The sequence below is a fragment of the Chelonoidis abingdonii genome, chromosome 21 (genome assembly GCF_003597395.2).
Source record: "Chelonoidis abingdonii isolate Lonesome George chromosome 21, CheloAbing_2.0, whole genome shotgun sequence".
Classification (NCBI taxonomy): domain Eukaryota; kingdom Metazoa; phylum Chordata; order Testudines; family Testudinidae; genus Chelonoidis; species Chelonoidis abingdonii.
This window is the reverse complement of record NC_133789.1, coordinates 8,611,117-8,635,157: the sequence shown is the minus strand read 5'-3', so window position 1 is coordinate 8,635,157 and position 24,041 is coordinate 8,611,117. Positions and strand designations below refer to the sequence as shown.

Below are 24,041 nucleotides of genomic sequence, written 5' to 3'. Positions count from 1 at the left end.
TGCGCTGACAGCCTGCTGCCTCCTTGCTTTGAGTTTTGTAGTGTGGAATTTAGCTACCAAATGTTCTGGGATTACCCTCCACCCTGTCGCTCAATCCTCTGCAAACCAACATGGTGAGGAATGACCAAGCTTTACGCATTTGCTCTGAAAGGCCCTGATCCAGCAAAGCATCTAAAACACACACTTCCTTTTAAAATCACAGTAGTTCAGCAGCTTTCAAGGGGCCTGCTTGTACCTAAAGTTAGAAGTACGGTGCAGAAGAGGACAACCTCTTTAGGCCCTATGGCCCCAGTCCAGCAGATTCCCGTCCCCACTTTGCCTCTTAGCTGAGCTGTGCAGTTTGAGCTCTTCACAGCTTTTCTCATCTGCCAGTCCTTGGATCATTTCTCTTGCTCTTCTTTGACCATCCAATTTACTCACATTTTTGTGTGGTTAACCTTGTATTTTAGGTTCAGTCACAACACTGCTGCAGACAGAGGAACCATCACAACCATTCTGCTTGGCATAATGCCTGTTCATAGCCAGCCCAAAACTACAGTCATCCTTTTGGCAGCCACATGACACTACAAACTCTTTCCGGACCCGTCTGGAGGGTCTGGTTGGAGACATGCTTGCTCTCGTCATAGCATGGTCTCCACCTCTTTGCTCAGGCTGGAATGACTTTGACCCAGGTCCGGGAAGCACACAAAGTCCTTGGCATTCTCCCCAGGGGCCTTCTTGGAAATCTCTTGGGTTGGGGAGGGCACAGAGTTGTCAGAAGTAGAGGAACTTGGGATATATCCCAGCAGGCTAGTGTGTGGGGACAGCGGCAGGACCCGGTGCTTGGTGCTCTGCTGCACCCCTGCCCCTGCTGATCCCCGTCCGGCGATGCTCATGCTGACGCTGTTGGTGGTGTGTGACACCAGCCCACCATAATAGCAGCTCCCCCCTGTGCTGGTGACTCGTGTTTTCTGCTTGAAGTCCAGCGCCAGGCTCCTCCGGAAACGGGCTTTCTTAATCTCTGCCTGCACCTGAGGGAGAGAGCCGGCCTATCAGGGCAGGGCAGCGGAACGAGACAACTGTGCAGGCATTGCCAGCCGCCAGGTCTCTTGGCACACACCTCACAATACCCCAAGCCCGAGTACAGAGATGGCAATGAGATTTCAGGGTCCCAGTGAGGTATGGTGTGGAGAAGGGGTCATTTCCCTGCAACCCCACCCATCTCCTCAGTCTCTGCTCCATCCATCCCTTCCATACTACACTGCGGGAGGGGGTTACTCAGGGGATCTCCCTCCCATGCTGGTGACCAGGAGGAGGCTGGTCAGCTGACTCAGCCAGCACAACAGCATTCAGGCCTGCATCCCACACTGGGTGCCACCATGGCTCAGCTTTAGGGATCACTGGGCAAGCGAACATCAGGCACCACAGCGCCAGAGAAAACACTGCAAGGAGCTGAGCAGCTCCAAGGAGGAGCTGACTGCCTTCATCAGGGCTGCCCAGAGGGGGGGGCAAGTGGGGCAATTTGCCCCAGGCCCCACAGGGGCCCCCACGAGAATATAGTATTCTACAGTATTACAACTTTTTTTTATGGAAGGGGCCCCCAAAATTGCTTTGCCCCAGGCCCCCTGAATCCTCTGGGCAGCCCTGGCCTTCATCACCCACTGGCTTCAGATCAAAGCAGGCACTGAGATCCAGAGAGCTCAGTGTGGGTTCAATCTCACTCCCTTTGATGGCCATGGGCACAGGTTTGGGGTCAGGGTGAACTCAGGAGTGTTCTCCAGCCAGGCAGCAAGTCTGGTGTTTCTGTTCAGACTGAGAGTGAATTGCATGCAGCTGGATGGCCCTCAGTTAATGGCCCAGGAGACTAGACCTCTTCTCCCACAGATCAGGCACTGTATGAGCAAAGGCAGCAAACACAGTCTTTAGGCTGCCTGGCTAACCTGACTCACCTCTGTTCCTGATTGATCTCCTATAGGGCTAGAGGGGGGAACTCCACCTCCATAGCCCTACAGTCCTTAGCCTATCAGCAAGGGGGCCAGTGAGGACCAAGTTAGAGTGAAATACACACTAGCCCCAGTAGGTCCTGGCTCAGGCTGACGCTCTGCAGCTCAGTGCAAGTCGAGGGCAGTTTCCCTCCTGCTCCATGAGGACTGCTGAGTTACTTAAGGGTCAAAGGTTATTTCACAGTCTGTTCCAAGGACAGGGGTTCCACAAGATCAGAGGAAAAATGAGCTCCCTCCTCCCCCCAACAGCCCCAGAGGGAGAAATCCTGTGGGTCCCCTTGGGTTTAGGATAGTAGCACTGATCTGCACTTCCCACAGCCCAGACTGAGCTCCCACATAAGATGACGGGATGGGAAAGGCACCACGTTCCTACGAGAGCCAGGAACAAGCTGCAGGGCTGAGCCCATCTCACTTACCTCTCCATTGCAAAAGCAATAGATAAAAGCCACAAAGAAACCCTGCCGAGAGACCAAGAAAGAGACAGGTTTTACCTGGGGGTGCTGGAAACAAGCTCCCAGCATGTGCCCAATGCCCCTCACTCCCTGGCAGGTCCAGAGAGTTCAGGGGTCCAGGCACCTTGGCCCCCATTTCTATTTGTTTTATGCACATTTGTGACCATTTCACTGGGACAACTGCCCCACTCAGCCCCCCCATGGCTTTCTCCCCACTCCGTGCACTGGTCCCAGCTTGTTTAACAGACCAGCCCTTCCACAGGCATCATCTACGCAGGGCAGCTGCAGCCAGACTGTGGTGCATGTCCCAGGAGGGCGTGACTGGCCAACCCCACCTGTGACTCAGTCAGGCCTCCTGTCCAGGTGGGGGAAATTAATGCAGCCACATGAGGGGCAGGTCATGTGCTTAACTCAGTCCTGGGCTGGAGATAAAAGGAGGCCTCCGGAGATGTAAAGAAAAAAGACAGGTGCCTGCTTTTCCCAGTCCAGGGCAAATGGCTGGACTTCCAAGGAGCTAGCTTGGAGATGGTGAATGAGGGCTGCAGCCAGCCTGAGTTATCAGCACGGTCCCTAGGAGGAGGACTGTGGGACCCCTCAATCAAGGGGAGAACTGGAGTTGGATTTGAGGGGTGAAGGAACAGCTTCCTTAATACACTGCAAGAGACTTAATAAAAGAGACCCACAAAAGGGGAATCGGGCAGAGCTCAAACAAGCGCTAGAAGAGGGAGCTGAGGGCACTGCACCTGCAGGGCTGTGTTGCGCCCCAGGGAGGCCCTGCGATGCTCCTTTCACAGGCTCCAGGAGAAGCACTGAACAGCTTGGCAGGGGGAAGGGGACTGAGGGGGGCTTTCCAAGGTGCCCTTAAGCCATGAGCACATGGGAAGCGAAGGCGCCTTGCAGGGCCCCTCAGAACACGCCTACCTAGTGCTACCTGTGCCAAGCACCTCACAGGGCAGATCATCTTCCTTTGGAGCCAGCACTGGGCCATGCAATGTGAGGAGAGCTGGGTGAGAGCAGGAGAGCTTCCCAGGAGCTGCAGCCCCAGGCAGACGTACCTGGGAGGAGTTGAACAGCATCTCGTAGTGCATCTGTATTTGCCATAACACGCCGGAGACTTCAGTGTAGGGCATGGCCATGAACACTACGTAATGGACCCCAAAGAGTGGCATCAGCACCAGGGTGGACTTCAGCAGCTTCCTGAAAGGTAAAACCATTCCACAGCTTTGTCTGCGGCCTCTCTCTCTAACCCTCTGTCCTTAGCTTTTCAGCCACCGCCTAGGATTTATCCTACAATATCCTGGATAAAATAGTAACAACCTTACATTTTTATAGCATTTTTCCTCCCCAAATCCTCTTTGCAAGTAATTCACCTGCCACTGCAAGGCAGCCACCTCTCAGGTGTAACGTGGCAGCTGATTGACAACCTGCAGCAGCAACAGACAACAGTTTAGGTCAAGAAAGGAAACGAATCCTGTCTCCAGATGAAACTGCCGGGAGGTGGAGTTAGGAAAAAAAAAAAAAAAGACTAGGCTGCTAAGACTGCCCCTAATTTCACAAAGAGGGCTCTGGGATATTAACGCCCATGCGTGTTCAGCATCTGATTTATGGCACAGTGCCCCCTTGCAGCAGATGCATTGGGTCAGAGAGAACTAGCACCACTGGGTTTTCCTTGCAATCTCCCATTGCTTATCTTGGGAGCGGTGCTGAGTTTCCAGTCCAAGGCAAGACGGCTGCACTTCCATAGTGCACCTAACCCAAACCCTAAGTGGCACTAGATGTAGCAAAATAAAAAGTTTTTGGCTGCATTAATCTCAGGGGTGTGATATTTGCTACAGCAAAAAGTTACAAAGCACCTCATTCTTCAAGAGAAAGCAGATTGGCTGTCGGGGCTGGGAAAGATTCATGCCCCACTTTGCCCTGAATAAAAATGTATTGCTTAGGTGGCTGAATGGGCATGTTCCACCCCTCCCCCCGCAACCCATTCCTGGGGCCTCATCTACTGGTCAGTGCTGGAAGCCAGATGCTCTATGGCAGCGGATAGGACACTGTGTGGGAGATAGAAGTTCTGTTCTTACCTCTGCCTTTGCCAGCAGGGTGACCTTGGCCAAGTCAATTCCCTTCTGTAGAATGAGGAACAGAGATCCTGACTTCCTTTTTAAAGCACTTTAAGATCCATGCATGGGCCATGCTATGTTAAGAGCCAGCTATTCGTACTATTTCCTCTGCTGCCTGCACCATATTCTGGGCCAAGATGCTATTTACACTAAAGCAGAAGGTTCATCTCTGTTAGTAAATTGGCAGCTGCACATTACCACTCACCTGTACTGCTGCCGAGGGTCTAGCTTCCCCGTGTTTGTCTCCCAGAGCTTTGACGCCAGAACCCTCACAATGTTGAGGAAGAGGAAGAAATTCACCTGCCGACACACACCCACAATCACCTTACGAGCCACACACACAGAATGTGGCCAGCGAAAGGCTTGTCCATGCGGGGAAAGTGACCAGCATAACTATTGCAATTGTTGCAAAAGGAGCTATTCCAGAACAGCTATAGTGCTTTGAATTCATACCCTCTCTTATTCCAGAATAAGTTCCCTGTGTAGACACACCCTAAGTGATCTCCTCTAGCTAAGGACTGCATATAAATGTCCTCAGGGAGGTTCTTATATTGGGACACTGTCAAGATGAAATGAAGGGCCTGATTCTCATCTTTAGATGTATATTTAGACTGTAAGGCTCAGATCCTCAATGGCACTTAGATGTTCAACTCCCATTGATTTCAGTGTCAGTTAAGCTCCTATGAACCTTTGTAAATCTGGCCCTACGTGCTTTGTTGAATCAGGCCCCAGGGATCAGCATCTCTCAGGACTGAGCCCTGTAAGAGATGAGAAAGCAGACATTGCCTCAGTACGATGGCAAACAATGCATGAATCGGAGAGAGGAGATTAGCCCATTTCTATATCTACTGAATCCAGCAGGTTTTTTAGGTGACTGGGATTGGGACAAGTCTGTCGGAGAATTCTTACCACAATGGCTGCTAAGATAGGGACTTGATAAATCCACTTCATATTCCCAGCGCTGAGGTCCCAGCATCTGAGGAGACCAGTAAGAAATGCTTTGGAGAAACCTGAAATAAGGGATGAGGAAAATAGCCCCTTTCCATCTTGGACTGAGCCTGGGCAGGAGGAAGGCTGATCCTACAGCTGGGGTGATTCCACCACACACATTTGCACCCCAGAACATAACCAATGAGAGTCACGTATGTTACTTTAAAAAAAGTCAACAAAATCCAGATCCTGGGTCAGATCTCTCCCATGACAGAGCTCTGCCTTGCATGCTGCAGGAAAAACGACTGGGCTTTGTTTCAGTGACCTGTCTTCATTATTTACCCCCTCACCCATCTTTCATCTGCAAACTCTATCAGCAATTATGTTATATTTTCTAGCAAATCATTAATAAAATGAATCAATGGCATTGGGCCCTGAACCAATCCTTGTGGGACCCCACCAGGAGCACTCACCCTCATTGATGATTTTCTGTTAACAATTATGGTGTGAATCTAGTACATTGAATATGGGCCATATTGACTTTGTATAGTGCTAATTTTTTTTATCAGAATATTGTGCTGTACATAGTCAAATACCTTACAGAAGAATATTACACCAACAGATACCTTTATCAATCAAACTTGTCATCTCAGTGAACAATATCATGTTTATTTGACAAGGCCTAATCCACAAAATCATGCTGATTAACTTTAATTCTTTAATAACTGATTTGCTTATCACTTGTTCCAGTATTCTGTCCATGGTCAGTGTCAGACAAACTGCCTTATATTTACCTTTTGTAAATTTTGGTACAATTTCTTCCAGACATCTGGAGTTTCCTCATTTTTTTATAAGTAGTTTAAAAATTAACGTCAGAGTTCCTTAGAACATCTTGGCCAACTCTTTATTTTTAAACTTTTAGGTACAAGTTATCTAGATCTGATTACTTTAAAAAGTTTGATTTTAGCGGATTTTAAACTCCCCCTTACTGTGTTTCATCATCCTTATATGATATGAAAACATAATCTAGTTTCATTCTAAATACAAACTAAAAAATTTTATTGAACACCTGCCTTTTCTACATCATTACTTAAAAATGTATCCTTTGGATTCCTTTTGTTCCTGACATGTTTAAAATATTCCTTTTTATTCTCCATAATCTTGTTGGCCATAGATTTTTGTTGATACCTTTACCTTCCGTTATCAATTGCCTGCATTTTTAACTTTCTGATATGTATATATTCAAATCTCCATAAAAGCCTCAGTCTAGCAATTCAGTGATTTGGTCATCTGCAGATTGCAACCACCAAATTCAATAGGATCACACAGAGAGATTTGCACTAGAGGCCAGTTCTCACCCGCCCAATGGTCCTTTGGAAAAGAAGTTGAACCTACGTACTGTGTATCCGCCAGGGAGGCCCTGACACTGGCCCAAACAGACACAAATACAGCAGGGAGACCTGGAGGGAAACAGAACAGGCAATATGGTTGAAGCATCAGGTTTGCAAAATGAACCAATGCCAGGAATTTAGGTGTCCCATTGCCCTCTCCTAGCTGGAATCAGAACTGCTGACCTGCATGACATATGACCTGTACTGCTTAGAATAGCGTCTCCTTTACGGCTTGTCTGCACAGAGGCTTAGTGTGTGTCAAACCGGGGTGCGACTCTACAAAGTACTCTCTTACAGTGCACTAACTAGTCATGTGGACCCTGCTACCACGCACTACAAATTTCACAGTGTGCTTTGGTGCTCCACAGCTCCCAGTCAGCCTGGCAGGCGGATGCGCTTTTGGTGGGAGTGGTGTCTGTGCTTACCCCAGCCGATGATGGTGAGGGCCCACAGGTAGTTCTTGTTGGAAAGGAAGGCCATGAAGATCAAGCTGTGCAGGTAGAGCCCCTCCACCAGAATCCAGTAGTGGTTGGTGGCCAGGAAATAAAGGAAAAGTGTCACAACCACCTTGCAGCCCACCTGTGGTCATGGAGAAATGGGAACCACATTAGAGTCTCAATACCTCTACATGTCTCCCCACTCCTGAGAGATCAGGGCCATGATCCTAGACAGGGAGGCCCCCTCACTACTCTCCTTTAGGTTCTGCCTGGCAGCGGTTACTCTGGCTTTGACCTCTGACCCTTCTGCATGAGACAGTGTGCCTCCTGCCCATAAGGGAGGAAATTGTCGGGGTAGGAATGGGGGAAGTTCCCATCCACGAAGAGCTTGGAGTGGAGCGGGAGGGGCCAGCACAAACCCAGTGTGATGCCCAGTGTTGCAATCCAGCAACTAAAGGGTCATCTGCACTCGGTCACGTAGCTCGTGGCTTCATTGGAACAACATGTATGTGCTGGAAAGGCGAGCGCCAACTTGTGTAGCTGTCGCCCCTCCCGCGCCAGCCCCTTAAGGGTTAACAGAAGCCTTTTAGGCCATATCAGGGCACTGGCTTCCCTGAGCTGTGCTGAGCGCTAATGTGAAGGACAGTGGGCAGCTGTGCTGATCTGCACACTCCTTGGACGAGCTCTTTGCTCATTAATTCACCCTTTTGTTAAAGCGGGAGCTGCAATCCTCCACACTCATCTCTTGCAAAATAATAGACACCGCTGCATCTCTCTGCTCCCCTGCCTCCCTCGGAGAGATTGCCCCCTCCGCAACCCCAGCCTCTGTACAGACACTGCTTCAGTGGCATACAGGGGCAGCCAAGGCACTGCAGCAGGTGGGGGGAAATTCCCTCAGACTCAGGCAAAGTGCAGGACAATAGCAAGTGATCCTACATTGTCCCTCCAAGAGCCCAGAATGACACAGCCCAGGTAAAGCTGCCATAAATTAGAGCGACCTCAGAGCTGCTCTAATTTATAGTGGGGGCTGCACAGGCAGAATCTGGACAGCTCAAAAGTAGCTTAAAGCCCCTTCTCTCCCCCCCCCCCTTCCTGGTCTACACCTTCTTCCACAAAGTGCAGCCCAGAATCAGGCCTCCCCCAATATCTCCTCACTGTACCAGGATTCCTAACTCCCCTTTCCCTCCCTTTTATTCCCTGGGTGCTTGGGGTAAATTAAGAGGGAAGATGAGTCTTTCAGCTACTTGCCAGCTGGGTCCGGTGTCCCAGAAAGGGGCCCAACTCTCCCTTTAAATCATCCACTCGCATCTTCTCCAGCTCCTCAGGCAGCGAGCCGGAGTAAAGCACCACGTCCTTCACGAAGATGCTGGCGGCCCGGCAGATGAAGGAGGCGAAGAGGTGAATGTGGATGTAGTTTCTTGTGCAGTGCAGGCGCCTGCCCCCAGGAGAGGGAGTACATCAGTGACAAACACCTGCCCACTCAGCCATGCCTCAGTTACAAACACCTGCCCATCATCTGAGCATGTCACGAAGCAGCGGAGGAACTGTACCAGGAGCCGCGAGGCTCAGTGCATTCGGGGACATGGAGAGGGGTCAGAACCAAGGTTTTGGGGCTGGCCCAATATAAATATAGAGCCCATTTATAAAAGCTGGATCTGGATTGATTTTTGCATGTCAAGCCTCCAGAAAGTAGGGCAGTTTGGCTCTGGCTGGCTGTCCCAGCTCTGTGAGAAATGCAGGATAAAATGGATCCGGCTATATCTGGACTTTAGGAAATGGTCTGTGGTTTGGCCTGAGACTTGAGCCACTGTTTCTGTTGGGCTTTCTTTGATCTAATCTGGTTGCCCATCACTGCTGGCTGGTGACTCTGTGTGGGGCTCTCCTGGAATACTGGGTGAGTGTAGGGGCTAGAGGATGAAAGGGAAGTGGTCAATTGCTCCTTCTTACTTGAAGTAGCAGAGGATGCACACAGCAACAATGAGGGAGGCCAGGGAGATGGAGTAGCCGATGGTGTACATCATGTGCAGGCGGTCAAACACTTCCTGGAAGGGAAGGATACAGGATGGTCCCCGACGGCTCTGTGCTCACAGTTACATCACAGTAAGCAAAGTAGGACGTGCAGAGCCCTAATGTACCCTACCAGCTTGGACAATGGAGATGGCCACCAGGTGAGACCAACCTGGCACATCTCCTACCACGGAAAGGTGATTTCTAGCCAAGGCCAATTCAGCACAGCTCCTATCTGCTCAGCCCAAGAGAGGAGGCTCCCAGCTCAGCTCCTGTGTGGCTCCACCAAGGGGGAGGTTCTCATCTGCCTCCCCAGGCAGGGCTGCTGCCTACATCTTATGGGCTTTCAGACCTGGAGCTTTGACTGCACAGAGGAGCAGGATGCACACGAGAGGTGGGATTCTGCTGAATCAGCTCTGGCATCTGGACAGCAGGGGGCAGACACAACAATCCTGCTTCCCATCCCCACCCCTCCCCAAACTGCTGGGGGCAGGGGAGGAAATCAAAACCAGAGGTGTGGGAAGGTGAAGAGTAGTTGGAGGGGTGGAATCAGCAAGCTGCTCCCTTTGGCTGGCGCTGGAGGAAGATGAGCAAATAGAAGCTCCCAACAGCACATGGGATTTAATCGGAGTGTGCGATGAGCACTGGGCTTGGTGCAGAGTCTGGAGCTGCCTCTATCCCTCTGAAGTAGAAGGTTGCTTTGCTGCCAGCAATCACCCTGAGCTCAGGGACTAACTCAGTCTCCAGTGGCCCCTCTCCTCAGTTACCCCACCCCACATCCCTTCCCTCTGGCTGTGGTTCACCTTCTCTCGGCTCCGGCGCTCAGGGGTGAGAAACTCGGTGCATTCTGTGTAGTTCGCCCACGTCTTGTTGATGTTGAGCGCTAGCTCCCAATTCCCATAGGCATCACAGTGTCTGTAGGCGTGGCCTGAAAACAGGGGCAGGGGCAGGGCAGTTGGACCTCCAAGAAACCCAACGGGCCAAGCCACTGCAGAGCAAATCAGAGGACCACAAAAGATCGTCTAGTCCAGTCCCCTGCACTTAAGACAGGACTAAGTGTTATCTAGACCATTCCTGACAGGTGTTTGTCTAACTTCTTAAAAATTTCCAATGGTTGAGATGCCACAACCTCCCTAGGCAATTACTGCCCTGACAGGAAGTTTTTCCCTACAATCCAGCCTAAACCTCCCCTGCAATTTAGACAGGACTAAGTGTTATCTAGACCATTCCTGACAGGTGTTTGTCTAACTTCTTAAAAATTTCCAATGGTTGAGATGCCACAACCTCCCTAGGCAATTACTGCCCTGACAGGAAGTTTTTCCCTACAATCCAGCCTAAACCTCCCCTGCAATTTAAGCCCATTGCTTTTTGTCCTATCCTCAGAGGTGAACGAAAACAATTTTTCACCCTCCTCCTTGTAACAGCCTTTTAATCCCATGTTCCTGCAACAATCCATAGCACCAGACCTCAGGTGGGATTGACCCGCCAGCCACAGGCACACACCCCCATTACCATTAGCTATTAGAGACGGCAGCAGGCTGCGACAGTTGCCAGAGGCTGAGTGCTAGGGAGAGACATGCTCATATGCACTAATCCAGGATAATACGCTTAGGGGTTGCTCATCTCTGTTAACTCACTAGGCCTGGTCTGAGCCTGTCCTCAGCTGAGTTAGGTTGTGCTCAGCAAAGTACCTTGTCTGGGATGCTCATAGGGTGAACTTTGAGTGATTTGAGCTGCTTTTTTTGAGACGCCTTTAGAAACCATCCATTGAACTGGCAAAGCCAGTGAGCCACAATTGGGGCTGGCAGGGATGTTTTTCCAAGTGTACCTTTATGGTTGAAGTCGTAGATGTACTCTGGGCACGGGACCGACACCTCTTGGCTTGGGGAGCCCTCGGGCCAGCAGATAATTCCATCCCACTCCGGGAAGCAGCTGGCATCTAGCCAATAGGCAAAGACATGGGTCAGCATTGGTATCATTAGTATTTCACATTTATATTGCACATCTGCTTACAAGTGTCTCACTCCGATGAGGGAAAGGCCCCCAGCAGGACTCCCCCTTGCGGGGGTTTGTTTGACGTATATAAATGTGGCAACTGGTGATTTCAAGATGAGGACAGCAAGCTGCACATGGCCAGCCTGGCATTATTGTTATTTATTTGTATCATCATGGCAGCCAAGAGCCCTGATTGCACTGTGCTTGGTGCTGTACAGAAACACAAAAATACAGTCGCTGCCCTCAAAGAACCTGCAGCCTAAAGAATCTGACCCAGTGTTCACTGAAGGTGATGGACAGATTCCCACTCACTTCCGAGGGCCTGGAGTAAAGCCCCCGGGTGAAATCCTGCCTTCGACAGGAGTTTTGCCACTGACTTCAACAGAGACCGGATTTGCTCTGCGTGGTTTAACCAGCTCTCTTGGCACTGGCTGAGCACAAAGGACACAAACTGGGATGGTACCTTTGATTTTCTCTAGCTGGGCTTTGAGGTTTGTTTGACATTTCTCCTTCGCTTCACCCAGCAGATAAATCTGCTCTTCCTTGGTGAGGACGTCGTCCGTGTCAACCTGCTGAGCCAAAGACAAAGAGAGGGGGGCTGCAGTCATTGTGCTGCCTCAGGGCGGTTTGCAGAGAGAACAGTCAAGGCGTTCCAAGGCCTGGGCTACACTACAGAGCTAGGTCAATGCAGGGCAGCTTCTGTCGACCTCACTCTGGAAGTGTCTACACTTAAATTTCACTCTTGCTGACGTAACTGCCCCGCTACGCCGACTTAACAACTCCCCTCCACAAGCAGTATAGAGTCAAGGCAACATTGCTTTTGGGAGCCATCCCACAATGCCCCACACTGTCAAGGGCCATGTCCTGCCCTCCAAGTCCCCTCCGTCCCAGCTCCCTGGGATGGAGGGGACTTGGAGGGCAGGACACCGCATGAGTATAAGTCACGTGGCTTGATAAGAAAAACATGAGTGTTATTAATATTGTTGTTAATTATTTGTATTCGTGCACTAGGTAGGTGTCCCAGCCCTGGCCCATTATCCCATTGCAATATGCGCTTCTCAAACCCAGAACAAAACTCCCCAACGAGTTTCCCAACTAAGTACACAACCATACAGTAACCAAAGCCAAGAGCCGTGTACATAGCACTGCCAGGAGCCCAGGCTCCATGGCTAATTGCATCTCTCTAGTTAGCCAGTCTTCTGTATTTCTAAACAGTGAGAGACACCGAGCAATAAAGAGATCTCAGTCACTCCCTCCCTTGCCTCTGGTTTGCTTCCGGGCCCTTCGCCTGGCTATTTAGGTTGTTTGCTCTGTCTCTCACTGCGGCCCCTCGCGCCATGAGGCCTCCACGCACCGTTGAAATACAAATAATCATGCACACTATAAGGGATTCTGTGTCATTGTTTGTAACTAATGCAGGGCCGGGGCTTCCATTTAGGCGACCTAGGCGGTTGCCTAGGGCACCAGGATTTGGGGGGGCGGCAATTCGGCGGCAGGGGGTTCTTCCGCGCTCTGGGTCTTTGGTGGCAATTCTGCAGTGGGTCCTTCACTCGCTCCGGGACCTGCTGCCGAAATGCCCCAAAGACCAGGAGTGCGGAAGGACACCCCCCTGCTGCAGAATTGCCGCCAACGACTGGGAGCGCGGAAGGACCCCCGCCTGGGGCGCCAAAAACCCTGGCGCCGCTCCTGAACTAATGTTTGCTAAAGCCTGACTTGAAATCAAAGCAGCAAAAGTGGCCAACACCAGTAATTGCTACCCAGCTTGGCCATTCTTCCTCTAAGTTTTGTTTTGCTTTTCTGAAAGGTGACAGGGGGCTGGTCTACTCTACGGGATAAAATCAATTTTAGATACGCAATTTCAGCTACGTGAATAACGTAGCTGAAGTCGAATATCTAAAATCGATTTACTCACCCGTCTTCACCGCGCGGGATCGATGTCCGCGGCTCACCATGTCGATTCCGGAACTCCGTTGGGGTTGGTGGAGTTCCGGAATCGATATAAGCGCGCTCAGGGATCGATATATCCCGTCTAGATTAGACGCGATATATCGATCCCCGAGCAATCGATTTTAACGCACCAATACGGCGCGTAGTCTAGACGTACAGGATCTTGCCTCCCCCTGCCTATGTTCCACTGTATTAGTCTCTCTTGTGTTTCCTGGCAGTGGTCCCCAAGGAGCATACATTGTATCGATACCCCTGCCAAAAAAACCCGTCCATTCTTTGTTTTCAACCTCGGAACATCATGTCCTCTGGCTATCGCCTGGCCTTACTCAACATGCTGCTTGTAGTTGTGATTCTGCGTTAGAAACGCTGTGCGGTTTGAATCTTTTGTAACTCATATACTCAGTCATAGGGTTTAAGGCCAGCAGGGACCTTGGGTGGATTGGATGGATGGACTATAAGGAGGATAGAAAGCTGGCTAGATCATTGGGCTCAACGGGTAGTGATCAACAGCTCAATATCTAGATGGCAGCCGTTATCAAGCGGAGTGCCCCAGGGATCGGTCCTGGGGCCAGTTTTTTCAACATCTTCATTAATGATCCGGATGATGGGATGGACTGCACCCTCAGCAAGTTCGCGGATGACACTAAGCTGGGGAGAGAGGTAGATATACTGGAGGGTAGGGATAGGGTCCAGAGTGACCTAGACAAATTAGAGGATTGGGCCAAAAGAAATCTGATGAGGTTCAACAAGGACAAGTGCATAGTTCTGCACTTAGGAAGGAAGAATCCCATGCACCGCTACAGGCTGGGGATGATTGGCTAAGCAGCAGTTCTGCAGAAAAGGGTCTGGGGATTACAGTGGATGAGAAGCTGGATATGAGCCAGCAGTGTGCCCTTGTTGCCAAGAAGGCCAATGGTATATTGGGCTGTATTAGTAGGAGCATTGCCAGCAGATTGAAGGAAGTGATTATTCCCCTCTATTTGGCACTGGAGAATTGCATCCAGTTTTGTGGCCCCCACTATAGAAAGGATGTGGATAAATTGGAGATAGTCCAGCAGAGGGCAAAGAAAATGATTAGGTGGCTGGGGCACATGACTTATGAGGAGAAGCTGAGGGAACTGGGCTTGTTTAGTCTGCAGAAGAAAAAAGTGAAGGAGCCGAAGAGGATGGAGCTCGGCTGTTCTCAGTGGTGGCAGATGACAGAACAAGGAGCAATGGTCTCAAGTTGCAGTGGGGGAGGTCTAGATTGGATATTCGGAAACACTGTTTCACTAGGAGGGTGGTGAAGCACTGGAATGGGTTCCCTAGGGAGGTGGTGGAATCTCCATCCATAGAGGTTTTTAAGGTCTGGCTTGACAAAACCCTGGCTGGGATGATTTAGCTGGGGTTGGTCCTGCTTTGAGCAGGGAGTTAGACCAGATACCTACTGAGGTCCCTTCCAACCCTGATATTCTATGATTCTATGATTCTTCTATGATTCTATGACCATTAGATCATCAAGTCTGTCTGTCTGTATAACACTGGCCACACACACCCTGCACTCGCCTCCGCCAAACGCAACGAAGGAAATGGGACTCACCAGAGCCTAGGCTAGTGTGTGCCAGAGGTAGAGAGTAGGAGAGACCAAGGGATAACACTGAGACCACCAGGTTATTGTAAGGGATCCAACCAGCTCCTCAGAGCCCTCGTCATTCATTATCACCCACCTGACTTTACTTTTGTTTCCCAATCCAACCTGCGAGAACGTATGAGTTACTGGGATGTTATTACTGGAACTTGATCTGTGGTCTCAGACCTGGGGTTGTGTTTCCCTCTGCGTCTCTCTGTTTTGTTGCACAGTGCTGTGGAAAAAACAGCATCGCCCCTGCTTGGTTTTAAATAAGCCACCGTTCAATTTCTCCTGAGTGCGCCCAGCGGGGCCGGACTCAGCTACACGCATTAGGGCCTGTGTCACAGACAGGCAATAAAGCCTGGAGAAAATGGAAAAGTTAATGAGAACAGATAACTGGCCAGTCAGAGAGGAAATGCGGCTGCGACAGCCAAAATGAGACACATCTGTCAGAACCGTGGCCAGGCGCTGCAGGTATGAATGGCTTGTGATGGTGTCAGATAAGCTTGGGCTGGACGCACATGGGTCACTGTTCTGGCTCTCATCCTTTCTCCTGCAAAATTGGCAGGAAATGGATGAGCAAGCAGAGATAAGGGAGGCAGCATCTCTGGACCTGCAATCAAGGAGCAGGCATAGAGAGTGGCAATTAAAACATCCATCTGGGCAGGGAACAGCAGCACTTCAGGAGCCCAGGAAATACCGTGTGGCCAATTTAATGGGACTTCAAGGAGAGATGCTGCATTTTTTAGTTTTTCTCTAAATCCAGGCTGCCCAGATAAGAGAGGGGAATTAAAAATGCTCCAAACAGAAGCTCAAATATAAAGGGCTTATCATTTTCTAGGAGTGTGTGTGAGAGAGAGCGAGAGAGATCAGCAGTCAGAAAGCCATGCACAAGATAAATTCTGTCCAGGCCAGATTGCAGTAGCTCAGTTCTAGCTCCACCCAGCACAATGCAATCAAAGTGAAATAGACATTCCTTCCTTCCAGCTCCATGCACCACCCACAGTCAGTGATTTAACAGGGTAGCTTCCATCCACAGGGCAGTGTCTCCTAGCCAGCGCTGCCCCTTCAGTGAATACAGCCCCATGGATCCCAACAGAGAGGGTTCATCAGGATTGAGGGGAACATGATGGGTGAGTGTCTCTCCTGTCTCTGAACCACCACCTGGAACCTGTAAACACAATCTCCCATCCATTCCTGAGAACTCCCTTAGAACTTACCAGTGCCTGCGCAAGGAGAACCAGACTGACTTTTAGTTATATCCAGCTAATAGCACTTGTGCTGAGCAAGGAAAAGATCCAGAATGGAGTGTGGCTTAGCAGTTAGAACAGGGGAGCTGCTGGGAGCAGGCTGACCATGATTTAGCCTGCTCTAACCTGAGCACTAAGCTGTAGCCAGCATCAAGTCATCTAATTCCATTGTCCTGGGAGTCAGAACTCCTGGGTTCCATTCCAGGCTCCGCCACAGATTCTGCGCATGACCATGGACAAGTCACATCACCTCTCTATGCGTCACTTTCCCCTGTGTGAGATGGGGCCGACTATCCCATGGTGTGAGGCTTTATGCAACCATGTTTGTAAATTGCTTGGAGATCCTTGGAGGGATTCATATGAATGGAAGTAAGAGGCCAAAGCCCCGGCTGAGAACTGAGATGATTTCACCTTCCACGGCCCAGCTGGTGAAGTCTCAGCAGTGGATCTGGGGCTGTGGTGAGCAAAGCTCACAGTGAAATTCAGCTCCCTGTTTCTCCTTGCCTTGGCAGGGTCCTCATCTGGCCCAGATGGCCTCCTGCCAGCAGATCATGCCGTCCAGGCTTTTTAGCCCGTATCGATATTAAGACGTTGATATTTTTTTTATTTAATACTTGCACTAACAACCCCTCTTTCCAAAGGCAGCAGACGCAAGGCACGGGAACATAAGTAATTGCTTCGAGGCAGGAGAGAATAAACAGCTCTTGAGCAAGCACCAGAAGTGGACGTCCTCCGCGCAATTAATCTCTGGCTATAAATTAGTCTGTTCAGTAATAGCCTGAGGTAGATGGAAGGAACAAAGTGTGCTAGCGTGTGCTGGTTACATGTGTGTAAATCCACAACGACTCCACTGGAGCCTATGGCGTGACACCCGTGTCACTGAGAGAAGAATTTTGCCCTTTGTCTTTTATCAGAGGTTGCTATAAAAATGTTTTCTTCGTCGCTGCTCACGCCCAGATCACACTGGCTCAAGATCAGTCCTGGACTAATCCCGGGCTTACAGGCTGGTATCCTGAAGCTCATCCCCCCTAGAAACATTGTGGTCTTTATCCCTTTGTGGAGCTGGTATTCTAGGCTGTCCAGTGGCAGTAGCTTGTCCTGCCCAGTGCCATGGGATCTTTAATGATCACAAGCAATCCAGATCTCAGTTTTACCTCTTATCCCAAAGACGCACTGCTAGGAGCAGGGCACCCCCTAGCAGCATGCTGCCCCACTGATTCAAACCCTCAGATTATAAACTCTTTGGATTAGGGAAGCCATTTTATGTCAGATTTTAAAAGCATGTGAGGCAGCGTGGTCTAGTGTGAAGAGATGCTGTGGCTATGACCTGCCAAGCCCAGAGGTGCTGGGGCTCAGCCTTGGCAAGCCCCAGCACAAATTAAGCCCTGCATAGGGCACTGAAAGACTTGGACTCTGTTGCTTCTCTGCTACTGACCAGCTCCTGGGCAAGTCACTTCACCTCTCTGTGCCTCGGTTCCCTCTCCTACCCTATGTCTGCCTTGTCCGTTTACACTATGAGCTCTTCTGGGGAGGGACTGTCTCTCACTGTGTGTTTTTATAGTGCCTAGCACAATGGACGACCCTGATCTCAGTTAGGGCCTCTAGGTATGACTGTAATATAAATAAATAATAACATATAGTCCTATATAAACAATTAATAATAGTGACTTACGGGGGAAGAGTGCCACATGCTGAATCAGCAAGAACTTTCTATGGAGCATCAGATTTTCTCTGGAAATCTCCAGCCCCAAAATATTGACCAAGCCCAGCTCTGCTCAGGTTGGAAAGTCAGGAGGGTCGAGCTGTAGGGAATGAAATGGTGCAGTAGAGCTGCTCTTGCCTAATTTAACATGGTCCTTTCCTCTCCTCTGCTAAATGCCCATTCAGAAATATTTGTCTGTTCCATGTGGCATGTCAGGCTTCTGCATGGGCTACTCCTCATTCATCCCTGCTAGCAAACTGTATTTTCTTTCCCAGTGATTGTGGAGCCTTTCACTGCAACTCCAGCAACAATGAATCCCCCTGTAGGTTTAATTTTTGACAACACCATGTGAAAGTTAACAGGCAGGGCTTTGCAAAGATATAGCAGCTCTGTGGAGGAGAAAGGGGAGAGTTCGTGCTGCCCTGCTCAAGATCTTCCTTTGAATTATTACCCAGTTTTTTCTTTTTAATTATTTTGGTTTGGGGTGGCCCTGGATCTCACTTCACCTGATGCTCGGTTAATTTCACTGGGCGTTATCAGGGTGTGTAATAGCAGCAGGGCTGAAGTGGTGCTATGCTCTATCCTGGTTGGGCTTTGGGGGCTCCCATTCCCATTTTATGAGACCTTGCAATGTGTTTTGGGGACTGAAATGGCAGAAATCTCATCAACTTAGATGAGCCAGTGAAACTTCTGCCATCTTGAATGGTGGAAATCTGAGCTCAGCAGCTCTTGCCAGATTTCAGACACGTCTGAGCTCTGACCCAGAAACTGTAAAAGATGCTCCTTCTGGTTATGGATCTGATCTGGAACCAATGTGGTGGGAACCAGTTTGGATCTGGGGATTAGAATCCAACAGCTCCCAAGTTAAAAGGGGGTTGGATACCAGGTTCTGGTTAGTGTGAGTTACAGTAGCAGTTCAGCAACATCAGCACAGGCAGCGACGTGGGCTAGCCCAACCAGCCCAGGAGCCTGGGTACATACGTGAGCAGCTGGCACCCCATACTGCCATTGCTTCACTGGTTACTTGAACCAGCTTGGATTTAGCAAGATCAAAGCTAACTCGAGTATGGCTGCATGTGCTGCAATCGCACCTCCTGATTGCACCAGCCATTCCCTGAGTTCGCCAGAGCTGTGGAAGCAGCAGACTCAGCTGCAGTGGGATGGGAGGCGGGAAAGCATGCAGAGGTGCTGCTCAGTATGAGTTTGTGATGTGTATTTGTGGTTTTTAATTTGCTCAGGCATTTGGCCCCCACAACCTGGGCAGGGGCGTTTTAGAAACGAAATTGATCTTATGCCCCTGTTCAGCCTTGTGCTCTGCTCTATCAGCTCTTCTGAGCTAAGCCAGTTGGTATATGGATGGGAAACCATTAAAAAGGAGCAACCAGGAGTGGTCCAGTGGATGATGTCCTCTACCAACCTCGTGACATGAGGGGGCACCATGGTACTGCATGGGGCCTTTTACATGGCACGTATAGCTAAGGTCCTGCCCATCTAGGGTTACCAGATGTCCCGATTTTATAGGGGCAGTCCCGATTTTGGGGGGCTTTTCTTATAGAGGCTCCTATTACCCCCCACCTCCTGTCCCGATTTTTCACACTTGCTGTCTGGTCACCCTATGCCCACCTGCAGTTATTAAAGATGCGCTTTGTGCAGCCTGTTAACCTGTGTCCTGGTGGGAATCTAAGCCTGCTGATTGCATTCTACCCCGTCAAAGTCCCTCTTTGATTTCAATAGGATATAGGACTCTTCTTCCCTTCCTGTCCTATGCTGCTGTGTAGTTGTGGGTGTGAGCTGTTAAACAGCTGCCATGTTCCATCCCCAGAAGTGGCTGCATTTCACTGGCGAATGAACTGCTCCCGGTGTGCAGTCTGTGAAGTGCTGTAGGATGAATGATGGTGTAATAAGGATCTGACGCGTGGGAGCTCTGGTCAGAATCTTTAGTTCCTGATCAAGTCGCCCTCCTGGGGTTAAGGTTAATACTCCAGGCACGTGACAGGGTCAGCTCCCAATCACTAAGGGATGATTATGCAGCATTTTTAAGGGCTCGTTTTGTGTATTCGCAGTATATTAATACCCCTCGTCTGCTCCACCTCAACTGGAAAAGATTTAAGACAGAATCACAGTCATTTCAAACTGCAAATAGACTGCTCCTATTATGCCCTTGGACTCCTGTGCCACATGCTCTGGATCTAAAATACAGATAGATCTGAATGAAACAATGAGAACAATGGGAAAGCGAACTTTCCTCCAGAAGATTATGTTGGCTACAGCCAGTTTCATGGCCTAATCAAGAGCAGCCCAGAGTCAATTGCATCCTATTATTTGACTCTAGCCTTGTGATAGAGAGAGTGGGGGGGAAACACAATTGCTTTTTCTGTATAAAATTAAAATAACACCACGTTACAGATCACAGAGCAAACAGTGGGGGCTGGTTGGGGAATTTTTCTGGGCTCATCAAAGGTAGAATGATGGTCATTAGCCCCAGGGGATGGTCATTAGCCCCAGCATTCACCACCACCGTTTGGTTTGGTTCCGCCTCTCACAGAGAGCAGCAGTGAGTGTTTGAAGTTGTGCCCGTCTCAAAAATACCACTGTCCAGTTTGGCACGAGTGGCGCAGCCTCTGTTCAGTGGAGACCTGGGACTGGCGTTTCAGGGCATGGTGTAGCACAGGTTCACGGTGCACTGGAAGAGCCGCATGAGGGAAGCCTGGAGCCAGATTTGTAAGGTGAGCTGGGAGCAGCGCCACTTGGATCAAGCTAGTGCTATCACCCCCTGAGTTTCAGAAGCTCTAAATTCACTCAACCATAAATGCTCTGGGGGCCCTCCTCTCTCTGAGGTTCCTTCCAGGCAGAGGCAGTGAACTCTCTGCCCCTGGATGTTCATGAGAAGTGGGAAGAATTTTCAGTTTGTGAGATCACTGTCTCTTCTAAAAAGCTTTTAGCAGCTACATGAGATTCTGCCTGTTTCCATCTCCCCCAGTCAAGCCTGGTACATAGAGCTCTAAACTCCAGCTAACAACATGGTGAGAAGTCACATGAGAGAGAAGGTGGTGGATCCTCCCAGCGGGAGCCAAGGAACCCAGAGACCTGCAGCTATACCCCACTGAGCACAGCTAGCGCCAGGGTTTGTGCAGTCCCAGGCATGTGCCTGAGAAGGGGACCCATTAATACTTCTGTGTACGTACTTTCTCTTCAGTTGACTGGAGATTTCATGTCCTTTAATGAGGTCACGTCCCATCAGCGTCCAGCAGTCAAAGAAGGGTCATCTCATGACTAAGACACTAGACTGGACTGCAGGAGAGCTGAGTTTGATGTCCTGTGTGTCTTTGGGCAAGTCATTTAATCCATGCCTCAGTTTCCCTGTCTGTATCAGTGGGATAAATAACACTTCCTCCCACCCATTGCCTGTCTTGTCTATTTATATTGTAATCTCTTTGGGACTGGAACTGTCTCAATGTTATATGTACAGCGCCTAGCACTATGGGGCCTTGATGTAGGTTGGGGCCTCCAGATGCTACTGGAATGTAATTAATTGAAAGACCCCAGGGAGGAAGAGAGAGCAGCATATCCAAGTCAAACCCTTCTCATGATCAATTTTTCCAAGAGTGGAATTTTGCCCTGGGATGATCTCAAAGGTTTTCATACAATGCAGCCCATCAGTAGAAAAAGACTATCCTATGGACACCTCCCACTCGCTATCCCAGAACAGCTCTGTGACAACAGCGATTGCTTGTGTGGAAAAGTAACAGCAGGAAATGATCCGATGTATCCTCAGCTTCCTTGAATGCAATTTAGCAACAGGAAACAAGAAAGATCCAGCATCATGTGGCCAGCCACCTGTACATGCAAAACGAGAAAGTGGCCACAGTGCCAGAGACCCTGCCCTCAAGGATGTCTGCACCATTGATGGATGTGGGAGGGGTGTCGAAAATTAATAGTCTGCTTATTAGGGGGAAATGATTGTTTAAAAATCAGTTTTATTTTATTATTAGATATTTTTCTCATGGAAACTACCTACTTTATGAACTTTAAGACTGAACTTTTCAAAGGTATCTAAGGCCTTAGAAATGATTTGCTGGCACAGCTACTCCGGCAAACCCTCCTAGTGTAGATACATCTTATGCTGGTAAAAAATGAGTTCTTCTGCCAGTTCACTTTACACCAATCGAAACAAGCTATATCGACAAAAGCACATAACTACACCTACACTCTGACTTTTGCTATCTGCATTAGGGGTGATTTTTCTCACACTCCTAATTCCCAGAGCTATGCCGGCAAAACTTTAGAGTGTGGGCAAGAGTTAAGTGCCAACTTCCATTGAAATTCAGTGGGATTTGAATACCTTAACTCTCTAAGGGCTCATCTACACGTGAGTTACACTGGAATAGCTAGTCTGGAATAACTCCAGGTGTGGACACCCTTATTCCAGAGGAACAGTGTTCCTGTTCCAGGTACCTTCATTCACTTTGGAAGTGGATTATGCTAACCGGGGAGGAGGCACTCTTATTCCAGAAAAAGAGTGCTCACACTTCGAGTTATTCCAGAATAGTTATTCCACTTTAAACTCACACCCTGCCTTATTCCAGAATAACCTTCCTGGGCAGACTAGTCCTGGAGGCTAGCTGCCAGCCTCAATTGCTAGCCCTCTTTCCCCACTACTTCTGTTCAGCAGTAAACTCATTTCTCTCCTACTCTCATTAAATACCCCTACCGTATTTCCCAGTAATGAGCCACTCAACACACTCAGACAGGCTGAGCTCTAAGGAGCTGCAGTACAGTTCCCAAGCGTAACTAGCAACATTTAAAGCTGTGCTGGTGGGGAAAGCCCTGGCTGGGAATATTTAGTTGAGGTTGGTCCTGCTTTGAGCAGGGGGTTGGACTAGATACCCCTGAGGTCTCTTCCAACCCTAATCTTCTGTGATTCTATGAAAGATGGGTCAGGTAACTTGGGTTAGCAGTTTGCATTCAACCACAGGCTCCCTAAGCGAGCCCATCTGGCCCCGCTGGGTATATATTCCCCACTACTAGCATGCACCGAACCCCACGCCACCACATCATCACTACTATTTTTAATGAATAGGCTAGATTAAAGCTGTTACAGGTACCTCAATGTAAACTGCAAGTCACATCCCCAATTGTAATGTAGACATAACTTCATAGACTTCAGCTTGAACGGCTAACCAGGGACAGCCTGTTTGTTCTGTGTTCGTACCGCACCTAGCACAATGGGGTCCCAGCCCTCGGGTAGGGCTTTCAGGGGCTGCTGTGATATAAATACTAACCTGAGTTCCTGTCTTCACTGCTATGTTAACCCGAGGGAAGCCCACACTGGTGTGAAGCGCAGCCAGACCCGAAAGAAGGACAGACACCGGGAGGGCGCAAAGGAGCAGACTTACCAAAGCACAGACAGAGCTCAGAAGACAGCCGCAGAGGAGAGTAGTCACAATGCTGCTTCCATGGACCGACCCCTCCATGGTCCCCAGAGCAGGCCGCAGTCAGGCTGGCTAAGATGCAGAGCGAAGGGAGAGTTCAGGGGCTCAGCGACACTCAGGGGGGGCCCTGGCCCAGGCAATAGCCCTTCGTTCAATCCAAATCACTCCGGGTGTGGGCAGCTGGGCTGGCAAGAGAGCTGCTGGAATGGAGAGAAAAGAGCATCTTCGGGTCTTAAGCAAATTCTGCCCCACACTCCCCTGAGGTTCCCCAGGAGATGCAGGCTTAACCCAAACCAGAAATCTTGCTTTTCAGAGCCTTGGGCCCAGCGTGGCGCTCACTCCAGCCAGTTCTTCTGCAGGATGCTGCTTTCGGCGTCCTGCTTCCAGCTGCATGGGCAATTACCAAACACGGGGGGCTTCTCTCCGCCCCACCAGTGAGCACACTTCTTTCTATTTGGTCTCTTTGTCTCTCCTGCTCTACCCGGCTCTGGGAGCATTTCCAGACACACTGCCGCTCCTTGTTCCCGGTCAGATCTGGGTGGCAGAGGCTTATTGGTTTAGCCCTAGGTGCTAAAATCCTGTCCACTCAAGGAAGATTCTTCCTCCCTTTTCAGCAACTTCTCCCACTGCCTGGTGGGTCACTTCTCAGCTGTCAACCTTCGCGCCCCCTGCCCAGTCTCCCACCTCCAGCTCCCAAACTGATCTCCCTAAAAGCAGCAGCCAAGGAAAAGGTGGAGGGAGGAGGAGGAGGAGGAGGAAACAGCAACAAGGTCTCTAGGCTAGGGAACCAGAG

General features: G+C 49.8%; 1 protein-coding gene across 1 annotated transcript; it reads right to left on the bottom strand.

Annotated features, from left to right (window-relative positions):
- Positions 1-620: 620 nt before the first annotated feature.
- LOC116831377 (parathyroid hormone/parathyroid hormone-related peptide receptor-like) lies at positions 621-23,290 on the bottom strand. Its single transcript, XM_075059709.1, has 13 exons — positions 23,213-23,290; positions 11,772-11,877; positions 11,142-11,252; positions 10,117-10,241; positions 9,254-9,348; positions 8,555-8,741; positions 7,295-7,448; positions 6,878-6,938; positions 5,458-5,524; positions 4,754-4,848; positions 3,490-3,631; positions 2,399-2,440; positions 621-1,010 (listed from the first exon to the last, which is right to left on the bottom strand). Exons 1-13 carry the CDS (start codon positions 23,288-23,290, stop codon positions 621-623), a joined length of 1,653 nt encoding a protein of 550 aa, XP_074915810.1.
- Between the last annotated feature and the right edge of the window lie 751 nt (positions 23,291-24,041).